The sequence below is a fragment of the Brassica rapa genome, chromosome A04, assembly GCF_000309985.2.
Source record: "Brassica rapa cultivar Chiifu-401-42 chromosome A04, CAAS_Brap_v3.01, whole genome shotgun sequence".
NCBI lineage: Eukaryota > Viridiplantae > Streptophyta > Magnoliopsida > Brassicales > Brassicaceae > Brassica > Brassica rapa.
Genome location: NC_024798.2, coordinates 10,623,399 through 10,644,510, shown reverse-complemented (window position 1 = coordinate 10,644,510; position 21,112 = coordinate 10,623,399). Strand labels below are relative to the sequence as shown.

General features: G+C 36.1%; 5 protein-coding genes and 1 non-coding gene across 17 annotated transcripts; 4 read left to right on the top strand and 2 right to left on the bottom strand.

Moving 5' to 3' along the window:
- Window positions 1-137: 137 nt before the first annotated feature.
- On the bottom strand, window positions 138-1,368 carry LOC103864047 (transcription factor TCP6). The gene has a single exon (XM_009141813.3). It carries the CDS (start codon window positions 1,050-1,052, stop codon window positions 378-380), a length of 675 nt encoding a protein of 224 aa, XP_009140061.1. The 5' UTR covers window positions 1,053-1,368; the 3' UTR covers window positions 138-377.
- A 224-nt stretch (window positions 1,369-1,592) lies between these two features.
- On the top strand, window positions 1,593-4,040 carry LOC103864046 (RNA polymerase I termination factor). 10 transcript variants are annotated; one of them, XM_033289786.1, is made up of 3 exons: window positions 1,593-2,250; window positions 2,350-2,547; window positions 2,668-4,040. In XM_033289786.1, the coding sequence occupies exons 1-3, from the start codon at window positions 1,705-1,707 to the stop codon at window positions 3,778-3,780; spliced, it is 1,857 nt and encodes a 618-aa protein (XP_033145677.1). In that variant the 5' UTR covers window positions 1,593-1,704; the 3' UTR covers window positions 3,781-4,040. The 10 variants fall into 10 exon arrangements, with proteins under 10 accessions (XP_033145677.1, XP_033145679.1, XP_033145678.1 ...); XM_033289788.1 differs by having other exon boundaries at window positions 1,594-2,250; window positions 2,470-2,547; XM_033289787.1 differs by adding an exon at window positions 2,320-2,349 and having other exon boundaries at window positions 1,595-2,220; window positions 2,470-4,040.
- Window positions 4,041-8,410: 4,370 nt separating this feature from the next.
- Window positions 8,411-11,559, top strand: LOC103864045 (glutathione S-transferase L3). Of its 2 annotated transcripts, none has more exons than XR_632163.3 (6): window positions 8,411-10,366; window positions 10,444-10,515; window positions 10,598-10,658; window positions 10,775-10,861; window positions 10,943-11,161; window positions 11,258-11,559. XR_632163.3 is itself a non-coding variant. In XM_009141809.3 (6 exons), exons 1-5 carry the CDS (start codon window positions 10,353-10,355, stop codon window positions 11,081-11,083), a joined length of 375 nt encoding a protein of 124 aa, XP_009140057.2. In that variant the 5' UTR covers window positions 8,421-10,352; the 3' UTR covers window positions 11,084-11,130; window positions 11,258-11,559. The 2 variants fall into 2 exon arrangements, 1 of the variants encoding a protein (XP_009140057.2); XM_009141809.3 differs by having other exon boundaries at window positions 8,421-10,366; window positions 10,943-11,130.
- A 1,577-nt stretch (window positions 11,560-13,136) lies between these two features.
- LOC103864044 lies at window positions 13,137-16,329 on the bottom strand. 2 transcript variants are annotated; one of them, XR_001958161.2, is made up of 3 exons: window positions 14,594-16,329; window positions 14,042-14,500; window positions 13,137-13,777 (listed from the first exon to the last, which is right to left on the bottom strand). It is a non-coding gene; the product is annotated as an uncharacterized LOC103864044 (transcript). The 2 variants fall into 2 exon arrangements; XR_004457338.1 differs by having other exon boundaries at window positions 14,042-16,329.
- A 1,641-nt stretch (window positions 16,330-17,970) lies between these two features.
- On the top strand, window positions 17,971-18,577 carry LOC103864043. Its single transcript, XM_009141806.3, has one exon. The coding sequence runs from the start codon at window positions 18,149-18,151 to the stop codon at window positions 18,356-18,358; it is 210 nt and encodes a 69-aa protein (XP_009140054.1). The 5' UTR covers window positions 17,971-18,148; the 3' UTR covers window positions 18,359-18,577.
- A 1,866-nt stretch (window positions 18,578-20,443) lies between these two features.
- LOC103864040 lies at window positions 20,444-20,933 on the top strand. The gene has a single exon (XM_009141804.3). The coding sequence runs from the start codon at window positions 20,536-20,538 to the stop codon at window positions 20,740-20,742; it is 207 nt and encodes a 68-aa protein (XP_009140052.1). The 5' UTR covers window positions 20,444-20,535; the 3' UTR covers window positions 20,743-20,933.
- The last annotated feature ends 179 nt before the right edge of the window (window positions 20,934-21,112 follow it).

Genomic DNA, 21,112 nt, shown 5'->3' with positions numbered 1-21,112 from the left:
CAAACTTATCTTGACTCCCAATCATACCCGGTAACTTAAAATTTCTATTCAAGTTATGACCTGATTTCGAAAACTTCCCTTTGTGCAACCAAATTCAATCAACAAACAAAGTGATCGATTATGCAGATAAGCCTCAATTCAGTGCACTTTTAAGGAGCAAAACCTACTTAGTAACTTTATAACGTGATTAAGTACATCAAAGCCATTGATTAGAGAGAGTTTAAGCAAACTAAGCTATAAAATAAGCACATTTTGCCACAAAATGCATTCCCTAAAAGCTATACTAAGCTTGAGATTCCACCAAAAGCATATATCTCAGACATCTCACAAACTATATATGCATATCTAAGTAAAGAGAACCACTAAAGGTTCAAGCTTTAAGACCCTTGTTTGTCTGCGTTCTCTTGCTGAGCTTCATGTGGATGATGATAATGATGCTGAAGCACCTTAGCGTGTTCTTGACCGATTTGCTGATAAATCCGCGGATTCAAAACCCCAACTTGAGGCATTTGATTGTTCTCAAAACCCATGTCTGAAGAGCCATTGAAATCAAACCCAAGAAACCCAATTCCACAGTTCAAATCAAATCCTCCTCCTGTAGGATTGGCTCCAACAATACCAAACCCAGTCTCATTTTCCCAAAACCCATTTGCAAGTTGGGACCTTGAACCTCCGTCTAGGTTCAAATCGACGGCGTGAGGAGGAGGTTGAGAAACGGAGTCGGTGGCGGGTTTGATTCCAGTACCGGTGGCGGAGATAATCGACGGCTCAGCGTGGCGGAGAAGCCACTGGAGAGTCTCGCCGTCGGTTTTGTGACCTAACTCTCGAGTCAGTTGAAAAATCCTGGCAGCACACAGAGGAGGCAACCTAACTCTTCCACCGCGTCCTTCCACTTTAAGGTGTCGATCTTTTCTCGATTTGGTCTGAATCTCATGCCCTTCCTTCCCCTTCTTCTCCTTCTGTTTCCACTTCCTCTTTCCTTCTACAGTGTTGTTGAGAACCTTCTTAACCTCTGTTTCTGTCTCTGAAGGGTTTAAGAGATTTGGATCCATGTTGACAGAAAGTAAAATAAAATTACTAAACTTGTTTTTTATTTCCTCTCCTCTCCTCTCCTCTCGCGAGTCCCGCAGATATTCAAGGTGGGGAGTAAAACCTTTTTGACCTAGTTAAAAGCGGCTAAAGTTAACAATTTATTTTATTTTTAAGCTTGCTTTTTTCAACACTCACTTTACAAAAACAAAAACAAACACAATAAAAATTCAACAAGAACGCACGATTTATTTAAACGGTATTTAGATCATCTGATGGTATCTAAACTAAACTTGTATTGAGGTTTGCCGCATCAGCAGCGTCTACTACGCCTTCCTTTAAGAAGAGTGGCAGTAAGAAAAACAGCAGAAGTAGACAGGGTCAGTAGATGCAGTACTACATACTAATGGTTCTCAAGCCCCGAATCACCAGTAAACATGCTAGTAACTCATCAGTGTGAAACAAGAATCTAAATAGGCGGCGTACCGGAAAATAAAGTATTATTGGGCCTTTGACGTAAGCCCACGGCTTGGAGGGCCCAATCTCAAATCAAAATAAACCCTTACTCTTCTCTCTATCACCGAAGCCGCCACAAAAAAAAACTGGAAGCGTCTCGCGTTTTTGCTTTTCTCAATCCCTAAATTCGGATTTGAGGGAAGGTCACGGCGAATTGAAATGGTTATAGCGGCGAATTTCTTCAAGTTAGATTCGCCGGATTCTGACACGGATGAAGAGAGGACGACGACGAGTAAGGTTGCGGTTCAATCTCAAGGAACCCTCGCAGAGCCCAACTCTATGAAGAAGAAAGCAAGTGTTGAAAAACCTGATTCTGATTCTGATGATGGTGGAAAGAAATCGAAGAAGCACAAGAAGGTATCTGGTGGTGATGAGGAGATAGGAGTCACTGAGAAAGCACTGGCCACCACTGATGATGATGATGGTAAGAGAGATAAGGGAAAGAGAAAGCGTGTTGATGATGCTGATGATACAGCACACAAGCCTAAGACTAAGAAGAAGAAAACAATTGCTGATTCAGAAAACAGCTCGAAGAAGAAAAGTAAGGAGAAGATGCAAAGAGAGGTTTCAGAGGTTGAAGTTAACAACAATGACTGCACTAAAGATGCTTATCAGTTACACACGGAGAATCCAGAGGCTGGCTTGAAGAAATCTGCCAAAGATCCAAAGAAGAAGAGAAAGAATAAGCAAATTGATGATCCAGAGGTTGAAGGAGGCAACAAGGACGCACAAACTGAGGATCCAGAGGCTGACTCGAAGAAGTCTAAGAAGAAAAGGAAGAAGAAGCAAACGGATGATCTAGAGGTTGAAGAAGGCAACAAGGACTCTACTGAAGATGCAGAGAAGGCACAAACTGAGGATCCAGAGGCTGACTTGAACAAGTCTAAGAAGAAAAGGAAGAAGAAGCATTGTGATGACCCTGAGGTTGAAGAAGACAACAAGGACTCTACTGAAGATGCAGAGAAGAGAGAAACTGAGAATTCAGAGGCTGACTTGAACAAGTCTTCAAAGAAGAAAATGAAGAAGAAGCAAAATGAAGCTCCAGAGGTTGATGGAAACCACAAAGACTCTACGGAGGATGCAGATAAGACACAAACTGAGGCTGAAGAAAACGACTTGAACTCTCCGGAAATTGCAAAGAAGAAAAGTAAGAAGAAGAAGAAGAAGAAGCAAAGTGAAGATCCAGAGGCTGAAGTAAACAAGGAAAAAAGGAGGAAGAAGCAAAAGGGTAGTAAGAGTGATGAAGTTCTGACCACCCCATCACCTAAAAGCGCTAAAAAGGTAAACTTTTCCGACCAAGTTGAAGTTTTTCCTGCTGAGTCTGAAGAAGAAAGCGATGAAGATGAAGAAGAAGAAGAAGAAAAAGTTGACCTGGTGAGGGGTAAGCGTTTTACAGAAGAAGAAGACGAGCTGATCAAGAAATCTGTATTGGAATACGTTGATAACCATGCTTTAGGAGACGAAGGGATTAACATGGTTATGAACTGCAAGGCACACAAACAAGTCAGAGGCTGCTGGAAAGAGATAGCCACTGCTTTGCCTTGGAGGCCATACACTGGTGTCTACTATCGTGCACATACCTTATTTGAAGAAGGATCTAAAGGAGTTTGGACCAAAGAGGATTTGGAACTCGTTGTACAGCACCAAAAGAAACGTGGCAACGACTGGAAAGTTCTCGCGGATGCCATGGGGAAACACAGGAACCATGTGAAAGACGCTTGGAGGAGGATTAGATTGGCGTCCAAGAAGAGAGGACACTGGTCCATGAAGGAGTACCAAAGCCTCTTTGATCTTGTCAACAAAGACCTTAGGATTAAAGTGTTCAAAGAGAAACACTCGAAACATGGGATGCTGAGAGATAACATCCCTTGGATGGCCATAAGCGACGAGCTCGGAACAAGGGATCATGCCGTCTGCTGCATGAAATGGTATGATCAGTTGACGTCACCGATGGTGGCAAAGGGGATATGGGCTAACGTGGATGACTATAGGCTCTTGGACGAGCTTACGAATCTGGATGCTGCTTGCGTGGACGACGTGGATTGGGATAATCTGTTGGATAATAGAGATGGAGATGTTTGTAGGAGTCGGTGGAACCAGATGGCGAATCATATCGGAATACCTGGAAGCAAAACGTTTGCGGAACAAGTTGAGATTTTGTCTCAAAGGTATTGCCCTGACATAGCTGAAGACAGAGAAGATTTTGACAACAGACCTTTTGATCCTGAAGATTAATCAAGTTTAGTAAGAGTTTTTATTTGTTCCTTTTTGTGTTCTACTTTAAGTTCAAGTTATGTTTGTGAGCTTGAAAAACTATGTTAAGGTTTCTGATCCTGATTCTCTTTGCTTCTCTTTTTTCTTAGCATTAATGTTTTTATCAGTCATAGCCTCATAGGATATCTAGTGAATGTATCCATAAATTATTTGTGTTCTAGATATGTGGAAAGAGTCCCGCATTGATGTTGCAGTAAAAGGATATATAAGTTTCGCTAGTAGTGCTTTGCTTGGCTTGGAATACAGCTAATAGTCTTATATTTTTTTGGGACATCTTCGAGTTCAAATGCTAGGTACAAGGTCTTTGAGGTTGGAGTAACCTTTGAATCTTGCAGGCAAGAGACACATCAAGGTCTCATGTTTGTAGTCGACCGTTGAAATAGAGAAATGGATCAAAGTAGTTCGAATTAAAGATTTTAAAAACAGATTGGGTTTCTAATGTCTTCCATGAACAAAAACAGTAAATCAAGAGTAGATGATTAAAAACACAATAATCCGATACCGTTTGCTTTTTGGTCAAGTACTCACACTTCAAATCAAATTATATTAGCCATGAAAGTGTAAAAATGTAACATTTTAAACCTTTGTGCTCAAGTACTCACACTTCAAATCAATTATACTAGCACATTAAATCTTGAAATTAACTTACTTTTTTACCACGTAAAAATGTGACCGGTACTGTTTATTCAGTGGTAAAAAAATAAGTAAAGTTTAATCTGTAAAATATTTGATGGTTTGAAGTGTGTGTGCTTGAGCACCGGGGTTTGAAGTGTTTGCTTTTTATATTTTCATAGTTTTAATTGCGACTAGGTTTTCGAGATCTCCATGATTTCAATATAGCATTTCTTGCGAAACAATTGTGGCGATTGATACACTATCCAAATTCTCTGTTGGCGCGAGTTCTAAAAGGAAGATACTACAACCATACTTCTCCCCTGGAAAACCGGTGGATATACTCACCATCATATGGATGGCGTAGTATCATGGCAGCAAAACCTTTGCTTATATCGGGCCTGCGAAGAACAATTGGAACAGGCCGGGATACGAGAGTATGGAGTGACCCTTGGGTCCCAGATTTGGTAGCTCGACCACCTAGACCTGCAGATCACATAGTTTACAGATTACCCCAACTTCTTGTTCAGTCCTTTATTAGAAATGATACCAAGGAGTGGGATACCCAACTTTTGCGGGAATTCTTTCACCCAGAAGATATCCCCTTGATACTAGGATTAAAACCTTCTCATTCCTTTGCTACAGATGGATATGTTTGGAACCACACAAAATCAGAAGTATATACAATTAAATCTGGGTATGACTTACTCCAACTGACCAAACTGGGCCTTCTACAAACTGATGTCCCAGAACCGAGCATCACACCTCTTCTGAGCCATTTGTGGAAGCTTAAGGCGCCAAGCAAGATGAAGCATTTCTTATGGCAAGCTATTTCCGGCTGTGTGGCGACGACATAAAGGCTCACATATAGACACTTGGGCACCGATAGGAGTTGTCCTAAATGTGCTGGCCCAGAGGAGTCCATTAATCATCTCCTTTTTGAATGCCCTCCAGCCCTGCAAGTTTGGGCTTTATCGGACTATCCGTCCCTTCCGGGTGACTTCCGAGTATATCTATATATCAAAACATGAACTTTCTGTTTGGAAGAGAAAAGAGGTGGCTCCGTTGAGACCACAATTCGATACCTTCCCATGGATCTGTTGGTACATTTGGAAGGCGAGGAATGACAAACTCTTTAATGGAAAAGTCGTTCCCTGATTGATACTCTCCAACATGCTTCCCTCGAAGCAGAGTGTTGGAGGAAGGCTAATGAAGAGGAACAAGCAGACGAGAACCATGAAGAATTTTCTACTACAGTGGTAGAGACGCCTCCTAGGATACCCCGAATCCCTACCTGTCAAATTGATGCATCATGGATCAATAATGGCAGTGTTAGTAGCCTAGGGTGGAGTCTTAAGGACCAAATGGGAAATGAAGTTTTTGGACGACGGGCATGCGCTAGGAGCCTCTCAGCATTTCTTATGGCAAGCTATTTCCGGCTGTGTGGCGACGACATAAAGGCTCACATATAGACACTTGGGCACCGATAGGAGTTGTCCTAAATGTGCTGGCCCAGAGGAGTCCATTAATCATCTCCTTTTTGAATGCCCTCCAGCCCTGCAAGTTTGGGCTTTATCGGACTATCCGTCCCTTCCGGGTGACTTCCGAGTATATCTATATATCAAAACATGAACTTTCTGTTTTGGAAGAGAAAAGAGGTGGCTCCGTTGAGACCACAATTCGATACCTTCCCATGGATCTGTTGGTACATTTGGAAGGCGAGGAATGACAAACTCTTTAATGGAAAAGTCGTTCCCTGATTGATACTCTCCAACATGCTTCCCTCGAGGCAGAGTGTTGGAGGAAGGCTAATGAAGAAGAACAAGCAGACGAGAACCATGATGACTTTTCTACTACAGTGGTAGAGACGCCTCCTAGGATACCCCGAATCCCTACCTGTCAAATTGATGCATCATGGATCAATAATGGCAGTGTTAGTAGCCTAGGGTGGAGTCTTAAGGACCAAATGGGAAATGAAGTTTTTGGACGACGGGCATGCGCTAGGAGCCTCTCAGCCTTACATGCCGAGATGGAAGGTCTACTTTGGGCAGTCTCATGTATTAGAGATAAGAGGGTTACCTCGATACGTTTCGAGACGGACTGCTCGGACCTAGTGGACATGACTACAAACCCGGAAGATTGGCCAACCTTCGCGACGGATATCGACATGCTTCAGCGATTACATGATGATTTTGAAGATATGAGCCTGAGTCAAAGGAGGCTAGAACCAGAGGCTGTATTTTTCCCATATAGATCAGACCCGGACAGACAGAGATGCTCCCCAGAAAATCAATTCGTCTAGACACCACTTGATCTAGTTAATTGGGTAGCTGACAAAAAAAAATTGTGATTTTTCCCTATAATTTTGCCTTCACTAAAACTGTTCAGAGGCAGTTAGTTGCCAATCATGCATTGTGTTCAGACTTGGGGAACAGAGATCGTGATCATTTTTAAAGAGGATTCCTCTCAGAGGCCATAGCCAATCTAAGGATCACACCAATGTCAACTTAGGTATTCCAAGGAATTCAAAGGGCAAAGAGATTACAATCACACTTGCGATCAAATCAAATCAAATCAAACATGCCATTTAAGCAAAAAACAAACGTCAACATATTATTACAAACAATGGCAAAACGTCTCACTTCAACTTTGAACCATCTTTCTCAAGGGTAGTGAGCTTCGTATTGTGAACAACTGCAAGATAATAAATAAAAGACCATATTTTTAGATTACACATCTTTTTTTCAAACAAACGAATTTATCATTATATATAGTTACATTTTTAAGTCAAAAGTCATATTTTTATTTATTCAAAAGTGTACATATAATTATTTAATTTTGTGTTTAAATCCACATATAATTTGGAATAGCTTATCTCTGATTATTTAAACATTTATTCCATGTTAAGACTTTTAACAATTACACAACAGTATATAAACTTGATTATTCGACATTCCCTTGAAACATATTTTTCTTCAACTCCCCATCACTTCTTGATTAAACTTAAGTTCATCATCACTTATGGACCTTTTCCTTTGGTTGAGTGAGAGTGGTTCGCACGTGTGCCCGTCATGGGAGGGGCGCTGGAACATCCTCGCCGGTACTGACCTGGAACAATATGAAAAGAAAAATTTAAAAAAATCAATGAAAGATCATATGATTAGTTAACGTCAGGTTCTTTAAATAAAACTTAACATTAAGGTACTGAGCTTTAAAGGGTCAGTAACGCCCTGAAAATTTGAATCATCTTAACATTTATAAATTGAATCATAATTGTGTACAAACAATATATTCGAACTAATATGTATATGTTTTGAATTCTGGCTCTGGAATTTACTTGGTGGGTTTCTCGCGCATCGGGTATCCGAAGACTTGGTAGTGACTACAATTAAAAAAAAAATGAAATGAGCATCATTGTCGGAGCACATCTCTTTATATAAAACAATCTATATAGTAACTTGAATAGTTGAAAATAAGTGTAAGTTATATTTATATGCGTAGACGAATATATAAACTAACGTGTGGAGCGGTTGGCCTCGGCGACACCGACTTGAGAGGAAAGACAGAGAAGTAAAGACAGAAAAAGAGCAGTTACACATGATTTATAATTTGCCATTTTAAAACTGATTTTCTTTGTTACGTTTCGTGAAATGGTATTTTATAAGTAGAGAAGATAATATGAAAGCCTCAGCCGCACCAACGAATATTCAGTTTAACGCGTTTTTGACTTTTTACACTGACCGGCGGCGACTTTTTAAACTCCAATTTTGCTGTCCACCAAGTATTGAAAGACTTTCGGAGTCCTTTCTAGTTTTGATACATGGTCTAATTGTAAAATGTTTGGTTCATAATTCATTTAGTATATTGCAAACTCGATTAAGAACGAAATTCAAATATTGTGTGTTTTTGGTTAAGTTCAGATCTTTCTTTTCCTAATTCATTTAGTATTTTACAGTGTTTTATTTTCATTTAACTAGTGTTTTTAAAACTGAACTGATAACCAAACTGAAAAAAACGTTTGGATGATGGGTTAATATGGTTAGGCTGAGTTCAGGTCAATTGAATAACATAAAACTAGATTTGACCTGAGCTTTCAAAGCGCATAATTATTTTTGATTTAACATAAAATTTTATAAAACAAAAAATGATTTCTTACCTAATGGATATATTTTTAAATTATTTCTATAATTTAATTAATTTATTTTATTAGGTTAATTAAATTTATTCTTAATTTGACCTGTTTCGCATTAGTTTTAATTTTATTTTAAAATTTGTTAAATTGGTTTGAATTATTTATATTGTTAACCAGTTCCATATTAGTCAAATTTTGTTAAAACTTTTATAATAAAAATGACTTAATATGTTTGTTAAATACTTATTTTATTTGATTGATACTTTACATGTTTAATTAAGCTTGAGCATTTTACTCGGATCCAAAAATTCAACTTGAAACCAACCTGAAATCGAATAAAAATTTATAAGTACTTAGTTTGGTCTAAAATTCTTTTACTCAAAAGAAATAGAACCGAAAAAAACTGACTCAATATACTCATGCCAATAAGAATTGATTCATACCCGACCCAAGAACATGAATATCTAAGACTATGATTCCACGTGTTTTATCTTTATATATTTTAATTTATTATTAAGTTGTAATGTATTTTTTAATTGTTATTATTATTTTGTAATATTTTCAAGTAAGATTAAGATTTAAATGTAAAGTTTAGAGTTTGAAAATGTTTAATAAAAATTATTAGTAGTTTATTATTAGTTATTTTGCAAAAGTTTAGATGAATATGATAAATTTTGATGTGTTTGAGTATTTCGGTGTTTTGGGTGTTTTCGGGTTCTAAATAGAATCCGAACCCGCTATGAACCCAAAAATTATAAATATTTTATGTGTGTTTTAATTATAGATTCAAAACAAGTGAGCACTCAAAAGAAACTGATCAAAACTTTAAATACCTAGTTAGATCCAACTGTCTAAAATCCAAAGAAACTTATCCTAAAAAGAATCAAACCAAACCAAATCCAAAGTTCCAAACGCTCGTGCTTAGGTTTAATAGAGTAACCCACAAAATATAATTTTAGAATCCGTGAATCCATGTTATTTTATGCATACAATTACTTAATTTGATTCTCTTATAGAACAGTTATTTATTATTTATTATTATTTTTAATTGATTCATGAATTTTTATTTTATTGGTTTAAATTTTAATATGATTTGAAAACTGTATATTATTACTGATTTTTACTCATGGGCTGTTGGGTAATTTTATATCAAGATAATAACAAATATTTATAACTATATATTATTCAGCTAACAAATAATATTATTATTTTTGTCTAAAACTAACAAATATTATTGAAAGTGGATTTGTATTTGGGTTGCATAAGTGTCCTTATTAATAATGATTGTATAGGTGGAATAGTTAGTCATTATCAAAAGAAGTGGTTAATTATCATTATCGCAGTATGCAACTCCCGTATCTTAGCATTAGTTGAATTTAAAAAAAAATGAAAATTGGGTTAATTAAGAGCAAACGTATCTTAATTAGGGGAAGGAAGACACCGTCTTTTGAGACACGTGTTGTGTTGTGGGTGTTCAGAAGCAAACCGTGTCTCTCTCCCTTCTTCGATTTCGTCGACGACTCCGACGGCTATTTCTTCATCTCTCAACGATCTGATGATCTCCTCGGCAACTCCGCGTCTCTGTCGGTCTCCTCTCTCTCCGTTCCATTAAAGCAATCACACGGCAAAGGAATCACAAGACTCGTACCGACATCAAGAGACTCGATATCCGGATTGGCCACCTGAATCTGCTCCGGGGAGACGGGACCGCCGTAAACAGAGCCGTAATACATGATCAGATTCTTTTAAGTTGTTGTAGAATCAGAGAGCTCCGTAATACATTTCATCCATGGCTTCTCCTTTGTAAGCTTCTTCTTATTCTTCTCGATGATAGTTCCGTAATTGGTTTATCTTGATGAGTTGATGTTTTTGATCCACAGTTTTTTAGAGCATCGTCCAGCTTCACTCGATACTACAGCAGATCCACCCGCTCTGTTCGACGGAACCACAAGGTTCTTCATCTCATCCTTATGTCTTTATATAGTTGTCTTGAGGCTTTTTTTTTGTGATTTTGATTATATTGTTTTGGTAAAGATTGTACACAAGCTACGGTTGCCCATATGCTCAACGTGTTTGGATCACCAGAAATTTCAAGGTATTATTACAACTCAACTATCTTCTTTCTTGGATTGAGAAAGTAATTAACGTTCCATGTCTTGCATGCCAAATTGTATTTGTAAGATTTTGGGTTTTTGTTTTGGATTGTTGTAGGGTCTGCAAGAAAAGATTAAACTTGTTCCTTTGGATCTTGGGAATAGGCCTGCTTGGTACAAGGAGAAAGTCTATCCTGAAAACAAGGTTACAAAGCCTGTTATCCATTATTATTAATTCACATCTTCCTAAAATGTTTCCAAGTTAGTTACTTAATTCTCATTGCAGGTGCCAGCACATGAGCACAATGGCAAAATCATAGGGGAGAGTTTTGATTTGATCAAGTATCTCGACAACACTTTTAAATCATCTTCCTCACCAATCAAATGGTGTCTTTGTCTGGTTCCTAAATTAATGAGATGGACGTAGAGAACACTGATGAGATAAGATGGACGTAGGAAGACGCCATTTGATTGGTGAGAATGTTACTGCGCTCACTGTACTGGGGTTAATGCCACATACTTCATAAATAGTTGCACCTTCTCAAGAAATCTAGTTCCTAAATTAATGAGATGTGTGTGTGTGTGTGTGTGTGTATTGCAGGGTCCTCTGTTTCAACAGCGACCGTATCCATCACCTGGAGCTGTTCTGAGGAGAAACGCAGAGACGGCATCGTCGCAGAAGAAGAAACCAAACTCTCATTTCACGGAAATCACAAAGAGAGGCGATGGAAAAGATGGTCTTGGTGATGCAGATTGAGAAAGAGAGAGAGAGACTTATTCTTGCCCTGTATGTTTGATTATCTCCATATACATGTATGACCTTGAGAGTAGTTTGTTTACTCAATTTTTTTTTAAGAACTCTTCGATAAGAGACTTGCAATGAAACACGTAATTTTTCGGATCTCTTAATCCAGTATCTTAATTCACTTTTACAATTAAAAAAAATTTTAAAAAAGATAAGAGATCCATTTAGGGTTTCTAGGATTGGTACTCTTACCATTCTAACATTATTAAGGGCAAATATTATCTTTAAAAGGATGATGGCATTTTAAGTAATATGTCATGGTAACAGGAGTAAATATTAGGATTTAGGAACGATCCTCTTTTAATAATATTAGTGGCTGAGCCTCCGCGCAAACGTGGGGTAGTAGACATTGTTGCTCTCTCAGTGAATGAATGTGATACCATGTTTGTAAAGTTTGTTTTTTTTTTCCTGTGGTCATTGATTTTCAAAGATTTGAATTGTAGTAGGGTTGAGGTGTGTTATGAATTGTGCTCTTTTTTTTGCGGTTGGTGTTGTTTATTAGTTGCTTAACATAGTCATTTATGCGGTGAAGTTTATTTATATGTTATTTATTTTCAAATAATGATTATAAATCTAATTTTGTAAGGTATTTCTGTTTTTCTATTTATCTAATTTGTGATTAGCCATAATAATGTGTACGGTAGGTGTAAGTGTTTTTGGGCCTTTAACGGACCAAAAATGTAGTGAAAATATTTTCAAAAACAAAATTGTAGGTTAGGATACCGTGACCGGACAGTTGGTGGTGATCTTACCGCCTTTGTGTAGCTCGGAAAATGTTTCAAAAAATTTCTAATATGCATGTGCTTGATTGTGTTATTTTTGTCTTGATTGAGCAAACACTTAAGCATGTAGGTCATTTGTGTGCCACTGATACATATTCTTTTTACTGCCTTCACCACTGATTGATCGAGAGTATATGTAAATTAATTAGCTGTGAGTGATGCTATCTAGAAATTGTTGATTTTATGGTGATGATTACATTAAAGATTTAACAATTACGAAGTACATATAAGATATGTGTTGAAAATTTTAATGTGCACCTGACAAATAGTCGTGGAAACCAATAATAATTTATACTATTAAAAAAGCAAATTATTATTGCTGTCGTGTGATCCAAGTTAATAGTCCACTTGCGTTTTTATTCATTTAGTCGTCGACAACAAAAGAAAAGATGCAAACATAATATAATGTAAAATAGTGTTGTAGTTCACAATATAGTCTTTATGTATTTAAAATTTAAAACCCAACTTATAAAGAACGAAAACACAACACATGCTTGGAAAGGAGAGTACCTTAACTTCACAAGTCATTATTCATTATTTATTAAAAAAATATGCAATCAAGAAAAGAGAGTTCAAAAATAGTTTGGATAAAGTTAATTGTGCAGTTAAGTGTTTGATATGTGTGATGTTAATATTGTTGATAATAGAAGTATGTATTCAGATTTTGTGGTGCTGAGATGGTGGTTAATTTTGATGTTTACTTTCAAAGTATTTATGGGATGGTGGTCAAACTATTTGTTTGTACGACAATTATATTTTTTGTGACTTTTGTGTGGTCTGATTTTTCTGTTAAGAAATAAAAAGGATAGTAAGTAGAAAATGATTTTTCAGGGATTACATTTATTTGGTATTCTGAATATTGAATTTTTGTTAAAAGATAAACAGCAGATCTGTGGTTTGAAATGAGTTGAAATTTGAGGAACTTGAGAAGTTGTTTTGTCGCCCTTACTTGATGAAGCCTAAAAAGAACATAAAATGAATCATTGCCATAGAAAATTCGAGAATCATTCCAAGAGTTACATTCACCGACTTGTATTATCAGTGGAACATGCTTTGCAATGGGCTTTACAGGTTGCAGATACCGTTCTGAATGTGAAAAACGATCCATCTTCACCCTCGTTCGAGTTAACCACCCTTACAGTCTTGTTTTCGCTCACATTTATCATTCGGCCACAATTCATACCTTCTTTATGCTCTCCACCATAAGAGACCTGACCACCAAACTTGCTTCCTAAAGCAATAGTTTCAGAGTAGTTTTCCTTGCCTTCTGGTAACTTTGAGTTTTGAGTAGTTTTATTTCCATCATCCTCAGGGGGAGTGTTTCTCTTTGCTCCAGGTTCAGTACACAGCCTGCACAGACTCGACGCCATTCACCCTATAAACTTCAAAGTTGTTATGCTCAAAACTTCTGGTGGGAGATAATTCAACCTCTTCTCACTCAACCTTAGGCTCCATTGATACATCATTAACCTAACTATGATTATCTTCACGCTCCGTTAACAAATCCTTTCTGAGTGGTGACACCAGCTCTTTCCTGTAGAACCACAAACAGATGTTAGGGGAATATTTTTTCTTTACGTATATTATATTTCTCAAGCCTCATAGTGTCATAAACTCTTGAAAGCCTTCTTAAGACATATAGTTGGTACTTTAGGAACCATTAATTTTCCCATACTTAGTAACTCGACCACCATCAGTCCGAACTTATGAGAAACTACAACTATATTTAGTGAAAAGAAAAGCCTATACGGCTTGAGTTCAAGAACAGTGGAAAAAGAAAGGAGAGACAACCGATTACCTCGGTAGTCATAGCTGCACCAGGATGCAGTTTATCTTGCACAAAAGAGCTTCCTATAGTTGGACTTTCTTTATTTGGTGTTTCTGGAAGTGTTAGCGGTTTAAGGATTGAGACAGGAGAACAGTCACAGGTGTTGGCTTTCACTGGCTCATGCTGCTCTTGGCTGTCTTTAGACTTTGCAACATCTATCATTGTCTCGTCAGTTTGAGACCTAGAAGGAATGCCAAACATGAGCTCAAAAAGATCACCCTCAACTTCATTACTTTATTTGACTGTTCCAAAGCACATATATCTTCATAGTAATTCTTGATTAGCTGATATCGGTCAGTATGAGCTTGTGTATCAGAGTAACTGAACACCACATCTGGGGAGAAAGATGGCTTACTTACGGCAGCAATGTAATGAAGCGGATCTTCTTTATGCTTCTGTCACTGATATACTATATTTCAGCTACTAAACCTGCGTTGGGGACACAACAGACAACCCACGGTACTTGTATATCAGAATAAATTATGCAATTAGTATGGCTTCAAGAGAACGTAATTTCGTTACCGCTCCCACTTGCATCAACATAACTCAAAAGCAGAGTCTTGAAGATCTACCTACAACAACAACATAACTGAGAAACTGAGAAACGATCCATTCAAGATTTTGAATAACACTGTTTAAATAATTAAATCAAATCGTCACTTAATATAGGGCTTGATATTCCCTGGATTGCCATACTATTTGCATAATATATTCTATTCGACAACACAACCACCATACAGATCGCCTTTAAGAACACAACCTGCTTCAAACTCTTTGGATGAATGGAACCAGAACCAGTCGAACTCAACGCTAAACTCTGTTTTTGAAGAACGGATAGGACTTTGAAAGTGTTACAAAAATTAAGATAAGAGGTTAAAGAGGCTGAGAGCGACGTTTCAGAAAATGTTTAAACCGGCTCACACGGTTCTGAGTTATGCACCTTGTATCACATATTCATGTTGAGGTGTAGAATTAGGTTAGATGATACAAAAAAAATATGAAATTCAGGGACATAGAATATCAGGCCATATCTCTTTGCCATAAATAACAGATCAAGCCCTCTGAAGATCTTATTTTTTGCAGGATCAGGGCTGTAGATGGAGCCAAGCAACCCCTTTTTCTTATCCATGAAACCGGTGGTCGATTCAGTTGGAGCTTTGGTGGTGATTTCAGATTCTTAGCCATGAATACGGTGGTCGATATTGCCGGAGCTTTGGGGCTGGAAATCTGATTGTTTCTCATCCATGGAAGCTACTAGATGAGATTTTTTTTTTTTTTTGGGTCTAAATGTTAATCCAGATGAGATTTGGATTCAGGGGAATTTATATAGGTAGTCAAGGGGGATGAAGAGCATGGATGACATAATGGAGTTGAAGCTGTTCATATTGATGGTGGTGGACGACGTTACAAAATCGAATTCTCCGAATTTTGGATTTTGCTTTAAATTTAAGATGACAAAAGGAAAAAAAAATTAAAATGAGACCCACAGAATTGCCCACGTGATCATGTTTAGAAGAGAGCAATACGTAACCAAGAGAGGCGGAATTGGGTTAGGAGATGGGTCAAATAGGCTGCGAATTGTTGAAATTTTTTTTTAATTTCAGATCTAGTACGGGATAACATGGCATATTGATTGGTTCTCAATATTTTTGTTCATGTGGCAGGGCTTAGGAACCAATGATTTAGCTCCTTTTATATAGTAGGATTGATAAAAATTATATCTAAATATATATACTTTGTTTATACAAACTTAATTAAGTTATTAAAGTTTTCAAATATAAATAATAATAAAATAAATTTATATATACTAAATGATAAGTACATATAAAAATCAGTATCTTAACTTTAAAGATATATAGTTGTGAATGATAAATATTAAAATATATTTAATAAGAAAATGTCAAAATATTATGTGTAACAGTGCTATATTCAGAAACTTTATTATAGTATTTTAAGAGAAATTTAGAATAAAATAATTAAATTTTTGATTTATAATAGTGGACTATAAAAAAATCCTATTTAGTTTGACCCGAGTATATAGGGGTGGGTACTTTACCCGATATCCGAAGTGGCACCCGAACCCGATCCGAAAAAACCGAATAAAAATTTGAACCGAAGTAGCAAAATACCCGAACGGGTATTGAATAAGAAGAGATTGGATACCCGAACCCGAACAAATAATACCCGAATCTGAATGGATATCCGAAGATAACTGAACATATATATAATTAACCTTATATTTCTAGTTTACATCTCTCATTTTATATAAAATATTTATATTGATACTACACATACTTTAAGTTCATATGATATACATACAATTACGAAAAAAATAATTTGATACTCATTTAAAATGCATGTCAAGTTTTTTATTTAAAAAATTAACAAAAAGTTACATCCAAATTTTTTTAAAAAATAACTAAATTAATGTCTTTTTAGTTTTAAAATGTTATGTCCAAATCTATTAACTATTCAATCTATTAAAAATAAAAAATTAGTTAACTGAAAGTTATATTTTTAAATACAAAAAACTTGAGAAATGAAAATTTTAATTTTTTATTTCAAAATCAAAATATCCGAACCCGATCCGAAATAACCGAATCTGAACTAAAAATACCCGAACCCGACCCGAAGTACAGAAATACCCGAACGAATTCTACACCTCTATACCGAAATAACTGAAAATCCGAAATATCCGACACGAACCCGAACGTCCACCCCTACGAGTATATGTTATTGGTTCGACCGCCGTTAAGTCCAGTTTTAAAAACACTGTTTTCAACATTTATGTGGTGGTCGAAGTTTCAACGTTTTACAATTTTTTTTTCTGTAATGAACAAGCGAACGACGATTTACAATAACTTTTCTTACAAATTGATAATATATAAATTATAATATTTTATTAATTAAAGAGTTATCAGTTTACATAGAAATTTCTTTTCAGATTTATTTATTTTAAATATATTTATGTAAAATAAGAAGAATATTTAATCTTTACGATATATATATATATATATTTTTTTTTCTTTCTTTTTTAATTTTATAGATGCAAACTTTTTGTGTTATTACTAGTAGCGAGAACATGCTCTTGATGGGTCAAACTCGCAGGGAAGGTCCAACATCAACAAAGATATACACTCAGGAGTGGTCCTGAGCACATCAAAATGAAACATTGGCATAGAGCCCAAAACTCTTTTTATGATGCAAAGCGTTTAAGTCAAGAAACTCCTACTACAGAACACAAACACAGACTCTTTGCTTCACATTGCGATCGACACACATATCCGAGATGCCGAAATATCTTAGGGCATTGGAATTATAGGGTCCTCTTTGGTTCTTGATATTCATCACCTATAAGTGCATGCTTGAGACCCTAAAAAAAATTAAATATTGGAAGCCAAAGAGAGAGTTCAACCATAGATCAAAGAAAGTGAAGTGATGATCATCTTCTTATGTATAATTTAGTTTCAATCGGTTATAAACATATAGCCTAACATGAAAGTAAGGAGTTTCACATTGTTCATCATCAGAGCCAATATTTCTTACCAAACTACCATATTCAGTCCTGCTTAGTCTCGCTGACCAGAAAAAAAAACCTAAATCTAAACCTATGAAGAAAAAGTAGACCCTTGAAAATGAAAAAAAAATGATGAAATCATCTTTTACACATTCATTTACTTTTTTTTGTTTAGCAATTCTTTAACAAAAGCAGAAAACACGTACCAAGAACGATCTGTAAAGCAGTTGTTAAATTTGTCACTTAGAATAGAAAACAGAAACCATAAAAGAAGCAATTGATTGAAAATTTAAGAATAAAGAAAGTTTAAAAACAACTAAAAAGACAAAAGAAGCAAAAAAAAAACCATTTAAAGAATACAATACCTTTCCTTTGTAGCCTTACGAAAGCTTAGCATCTAAAACCAGTTCCTCTCCTTAGCCACCAAGAAACCCATAACTCTACATAAAACCATCACAAGCTTCTCCATTCTTAAGGTTTATCTTTCATCTTCATCTGCAAGAACCTATTACACTAACAAAACAAACACATATCATTGTACAGAGAAGATAACTGGAGATATGAGTGCAGACTGGGGACCAGTGATTGTAGCAGTGGCTCTGTTCATCCTACTCTCACCAGGATTGCTCTTTCAGCTACCGGCAAGGACAAGAGTGATGGAGTTTGGTAACATGAGCACAAGCGGCATTTCGATTTTGGTCCACGCCATTATTTACTTCTGTATACTCACCATCTTGGTCATAGCCATACAAATTCACATCCATTTCTGATCTTCTAGTATAACAAAGGCGACCTTATTTGTATTCAAAGTTTGCCTTTTTCTGCTACTTATTTTGCTAATCTCTGAATTCTTGGCTCATAGTGTTTCAAGCAGGGTGACAAAAAATACAAATAAATAATCTGTAATTTTGTATTTTCCCAAATTCAATTTCTTACCTTTAATTACAAAGGTTCAGACTTTATTTGGTATAAAACATTTACGAGCTCGCGTTACTCAATCATTTTATACTCAAACAACATCAACTGGTCTAAAACATTTTGTAATTTGCTTGTTTCCACAATTTATTTTCATTAATCTCTGATTCTTTACTCGTACGGATCCAAAAAGGTTCAATTTTCATTCATCTTTATCGCAATGTTACAACCTTAACGATAAATAACATAATACATTTCCTGTCAGTACAACACAACAAGTTTATGTCCGTAAGTAAAAAGTAAAAGCTCTAAAAAAAACAGAGATCCAAATCTAAGAAGATTCTTGAAACTCCCCCAGATCCAATAAGGGGGTTACCTTTATTTCGCCGGAAAACCTAAATCAGCCGGTGGTGATGTGGAGATTGACAGCGAGGATCAAGATCGTGTAAGCAGCGAAGAAGATGAGTGTGTGGACGGCGATTGCTTTTCCGTTGGTTTTCATTCCGCCGAAATCTAGCGTCCGGTGATGACCAGGCAACGAGAAGAGGAGACCGGGAGAGAGCAATACGAACAGTACAACTCCGACGAGAACCGGAGCCCAATCCGCCATTTCCGGATGAAAGTAGAAAAACGCAAAAGGTGACGAACGCCTTTTTTCGATAAAGCGGTGGTGTGACTTGTGAATGAGAGAGAAAAAGAGTCAAAAGACAGAATGAAGTAAAGTGTAAGTGCTGAGCTAAGGCCACTTTGATTATTTTTCCTTTTTTTCCTTACCTTTATTTTAAATTTTCAAAAATTTAGAATAATCTCGTATATGTGTGATAAAAACGTAGATTCTCTTTTTCATTATACTTGGTGGGAGAAGGTTTTTTCACTTACAGATTTAAAACTATTTTTTTGTAAAAGTTTATGTTTTCCTTAATTTTTTACTTCAAAATTTAAAGGTAATGGTGTAACAAAAGTTAAATAAAAATTAAAAGCTGACCAGTAGAGTTGTTTATATATTTCTGATTATAAAGCTGGCCCATAACACAAAAACACAAAATTGGTTACTGAGAAAATTAACACTAAATAAAATTATAATCTTAATTTATAAAAAAAATGTGATAAGATTGCTACTTGGTGTGCTGTGAAGGAGGAGCCTGTAGGGACATCTCCAAGTGTAAACGCGTACTCCATGCACTAAGAAAAAGATATATATTGTTCGAAATGTTTTTTTTTTTTTAAAGTTATACTGATTTGGTATTTGCTTTTTTGGAGAACGTTATACTGCTTTTGGTATTTGCCTAACTTAAGTTATAGGTTAATTTAATATACGCACAAAAGATTAAGATGGGGTTAGATATAATAATTTTACACGTTTTGTGTTATGTCAATATAAGGAATCATTTTAAAATGAAATACACCAATCAAATTAATTATTACTAATTTTAAAAGAATATATATGTCAAATCGAAAAAGAAGAAAAATGTTATTAGCGAGTGGTAGACCCATTACATCTCATCCGCTACTAGTTTTTTTTGTCTTTCAAATAAATTTCATAAAACAAGATTACATGACATGTCACATGTGTATAACGAAACTCCTCCAAATTGATTAAAAAAATTGGCGTGTAACATTTATTGATCACAACAAGAAGGTCCCGGTTCATGTGAATATCATAAGACTTGAATGCGATGAAATGATAGAACCGTTTCTCTGCGATTAAAATCATTATTCATGTGAGTTTGTCTGGTCGTTTTTGCGTTACTATGTGGTCGTAAGTCATATAACTCGTGAAAATAAAGAAGTAAACGCACTTATCTCAATTGTATTGCTTGGCTCCTTGCTAAGATAACTCCACTAAAGCAACCATACCACAAAGTCTCTCTCTTCCTTTAAATGAAAAAGAAATAGACTTTATTGGATTCTCATTCTCTTCACGTTGAAACCTCCCATTCTCTCAATTATTCCACAACCAAGTTTCCACTTTCTTCTTCTTACTCTCTTTCTCTGGTTACTTGCTCTGGTCCTTTAATCGTTTTACGAAGATATGCATGATTGGGCAGCACCGTTGATAGCTTCGGCTCTATTCGCGTTTCTATCGCCGGGACTGATACTGCAGTTTCCTGGGAAAGAATCTCCGGTAGGTTTCATGAACATGAAGACGACGGTAGCTTCTATTTTCGTCCACACCGTTCTCTACGGTCTCTTTCTCATCCTCTTCCTAGTCGTTCTCAACGTCCATGTTTATGCTTAGCTTTAGCTCAAAATATTACACTCATGTGCTAGCCTTTGTTTGTGCTAGATGGGTTTAGTAGTAAAGCTTTGTTTTATGACTCGTCTTACTTCTTTCTTTGTTCCTTCTTTTAATTACTGATCTAAAGATATTAAAGTTGTGACCAAATTTTTCGTTAGTGTTATTCAGTATATGTAAGCCATATCTGTGTATTTGTGAGAAAATTCCGAGCTTAAGCTGGGGAAACATGGCTTAAGGATAACACAAATGATCCATATGATAGAATAAAGATGGATATGATTTATGTAAACTAAACAAAAATGATCGAACAATTTGATGTAAAAAATAAATTTTAATTCCTCAAAATTTAACATTCTCTAATTGAATCCAT

Coding starts and splice junctions, on each gene's coding strand:
- LOC103864047 (XM_009141813.3), bottom strand. CDS start 1,052: ATGGATCCAAATCTCTTAAACCCTTCAGAGACAGAAACAGAGGTTAAG.
- LOC103864046 (XM_009141810.3), top strand. CDS start 1,705: ATGGTTATAGCGGCGAATTTCTTCAAGTTAGATTCGCCGGATTCTGAC.
- LOC103864045 (XM_009141809.3), top strand. Junction 10,516..10,597: donor CTGTTCGACGGAACCACAAG/GTTCTTCATCTC, acceptor GTTTTGGTAAAG/ATTGTACACAAGCTACGGTT. Junction 10,659..10,774: donor GGATCACCAGAAATTTCAAG/GTATTATTACAA, acceptor GGATTGTTGTAG/GGTCTGCAAGAAAAGATTAA.
- LOC103864043 (XM_009141806.3), top strand. CDS start 18,149: ATGAGTGCAGACTGGGGACCAGTGATTGTAGCAGTGGCTCTGTTCATC.
- LOC103864040 (XM_009141804.3), top strand. CDS start 20,536: ATGCATGATTGGGCAGCACCGTTGATAGCTTCGGCTCTATTCGCGTTT.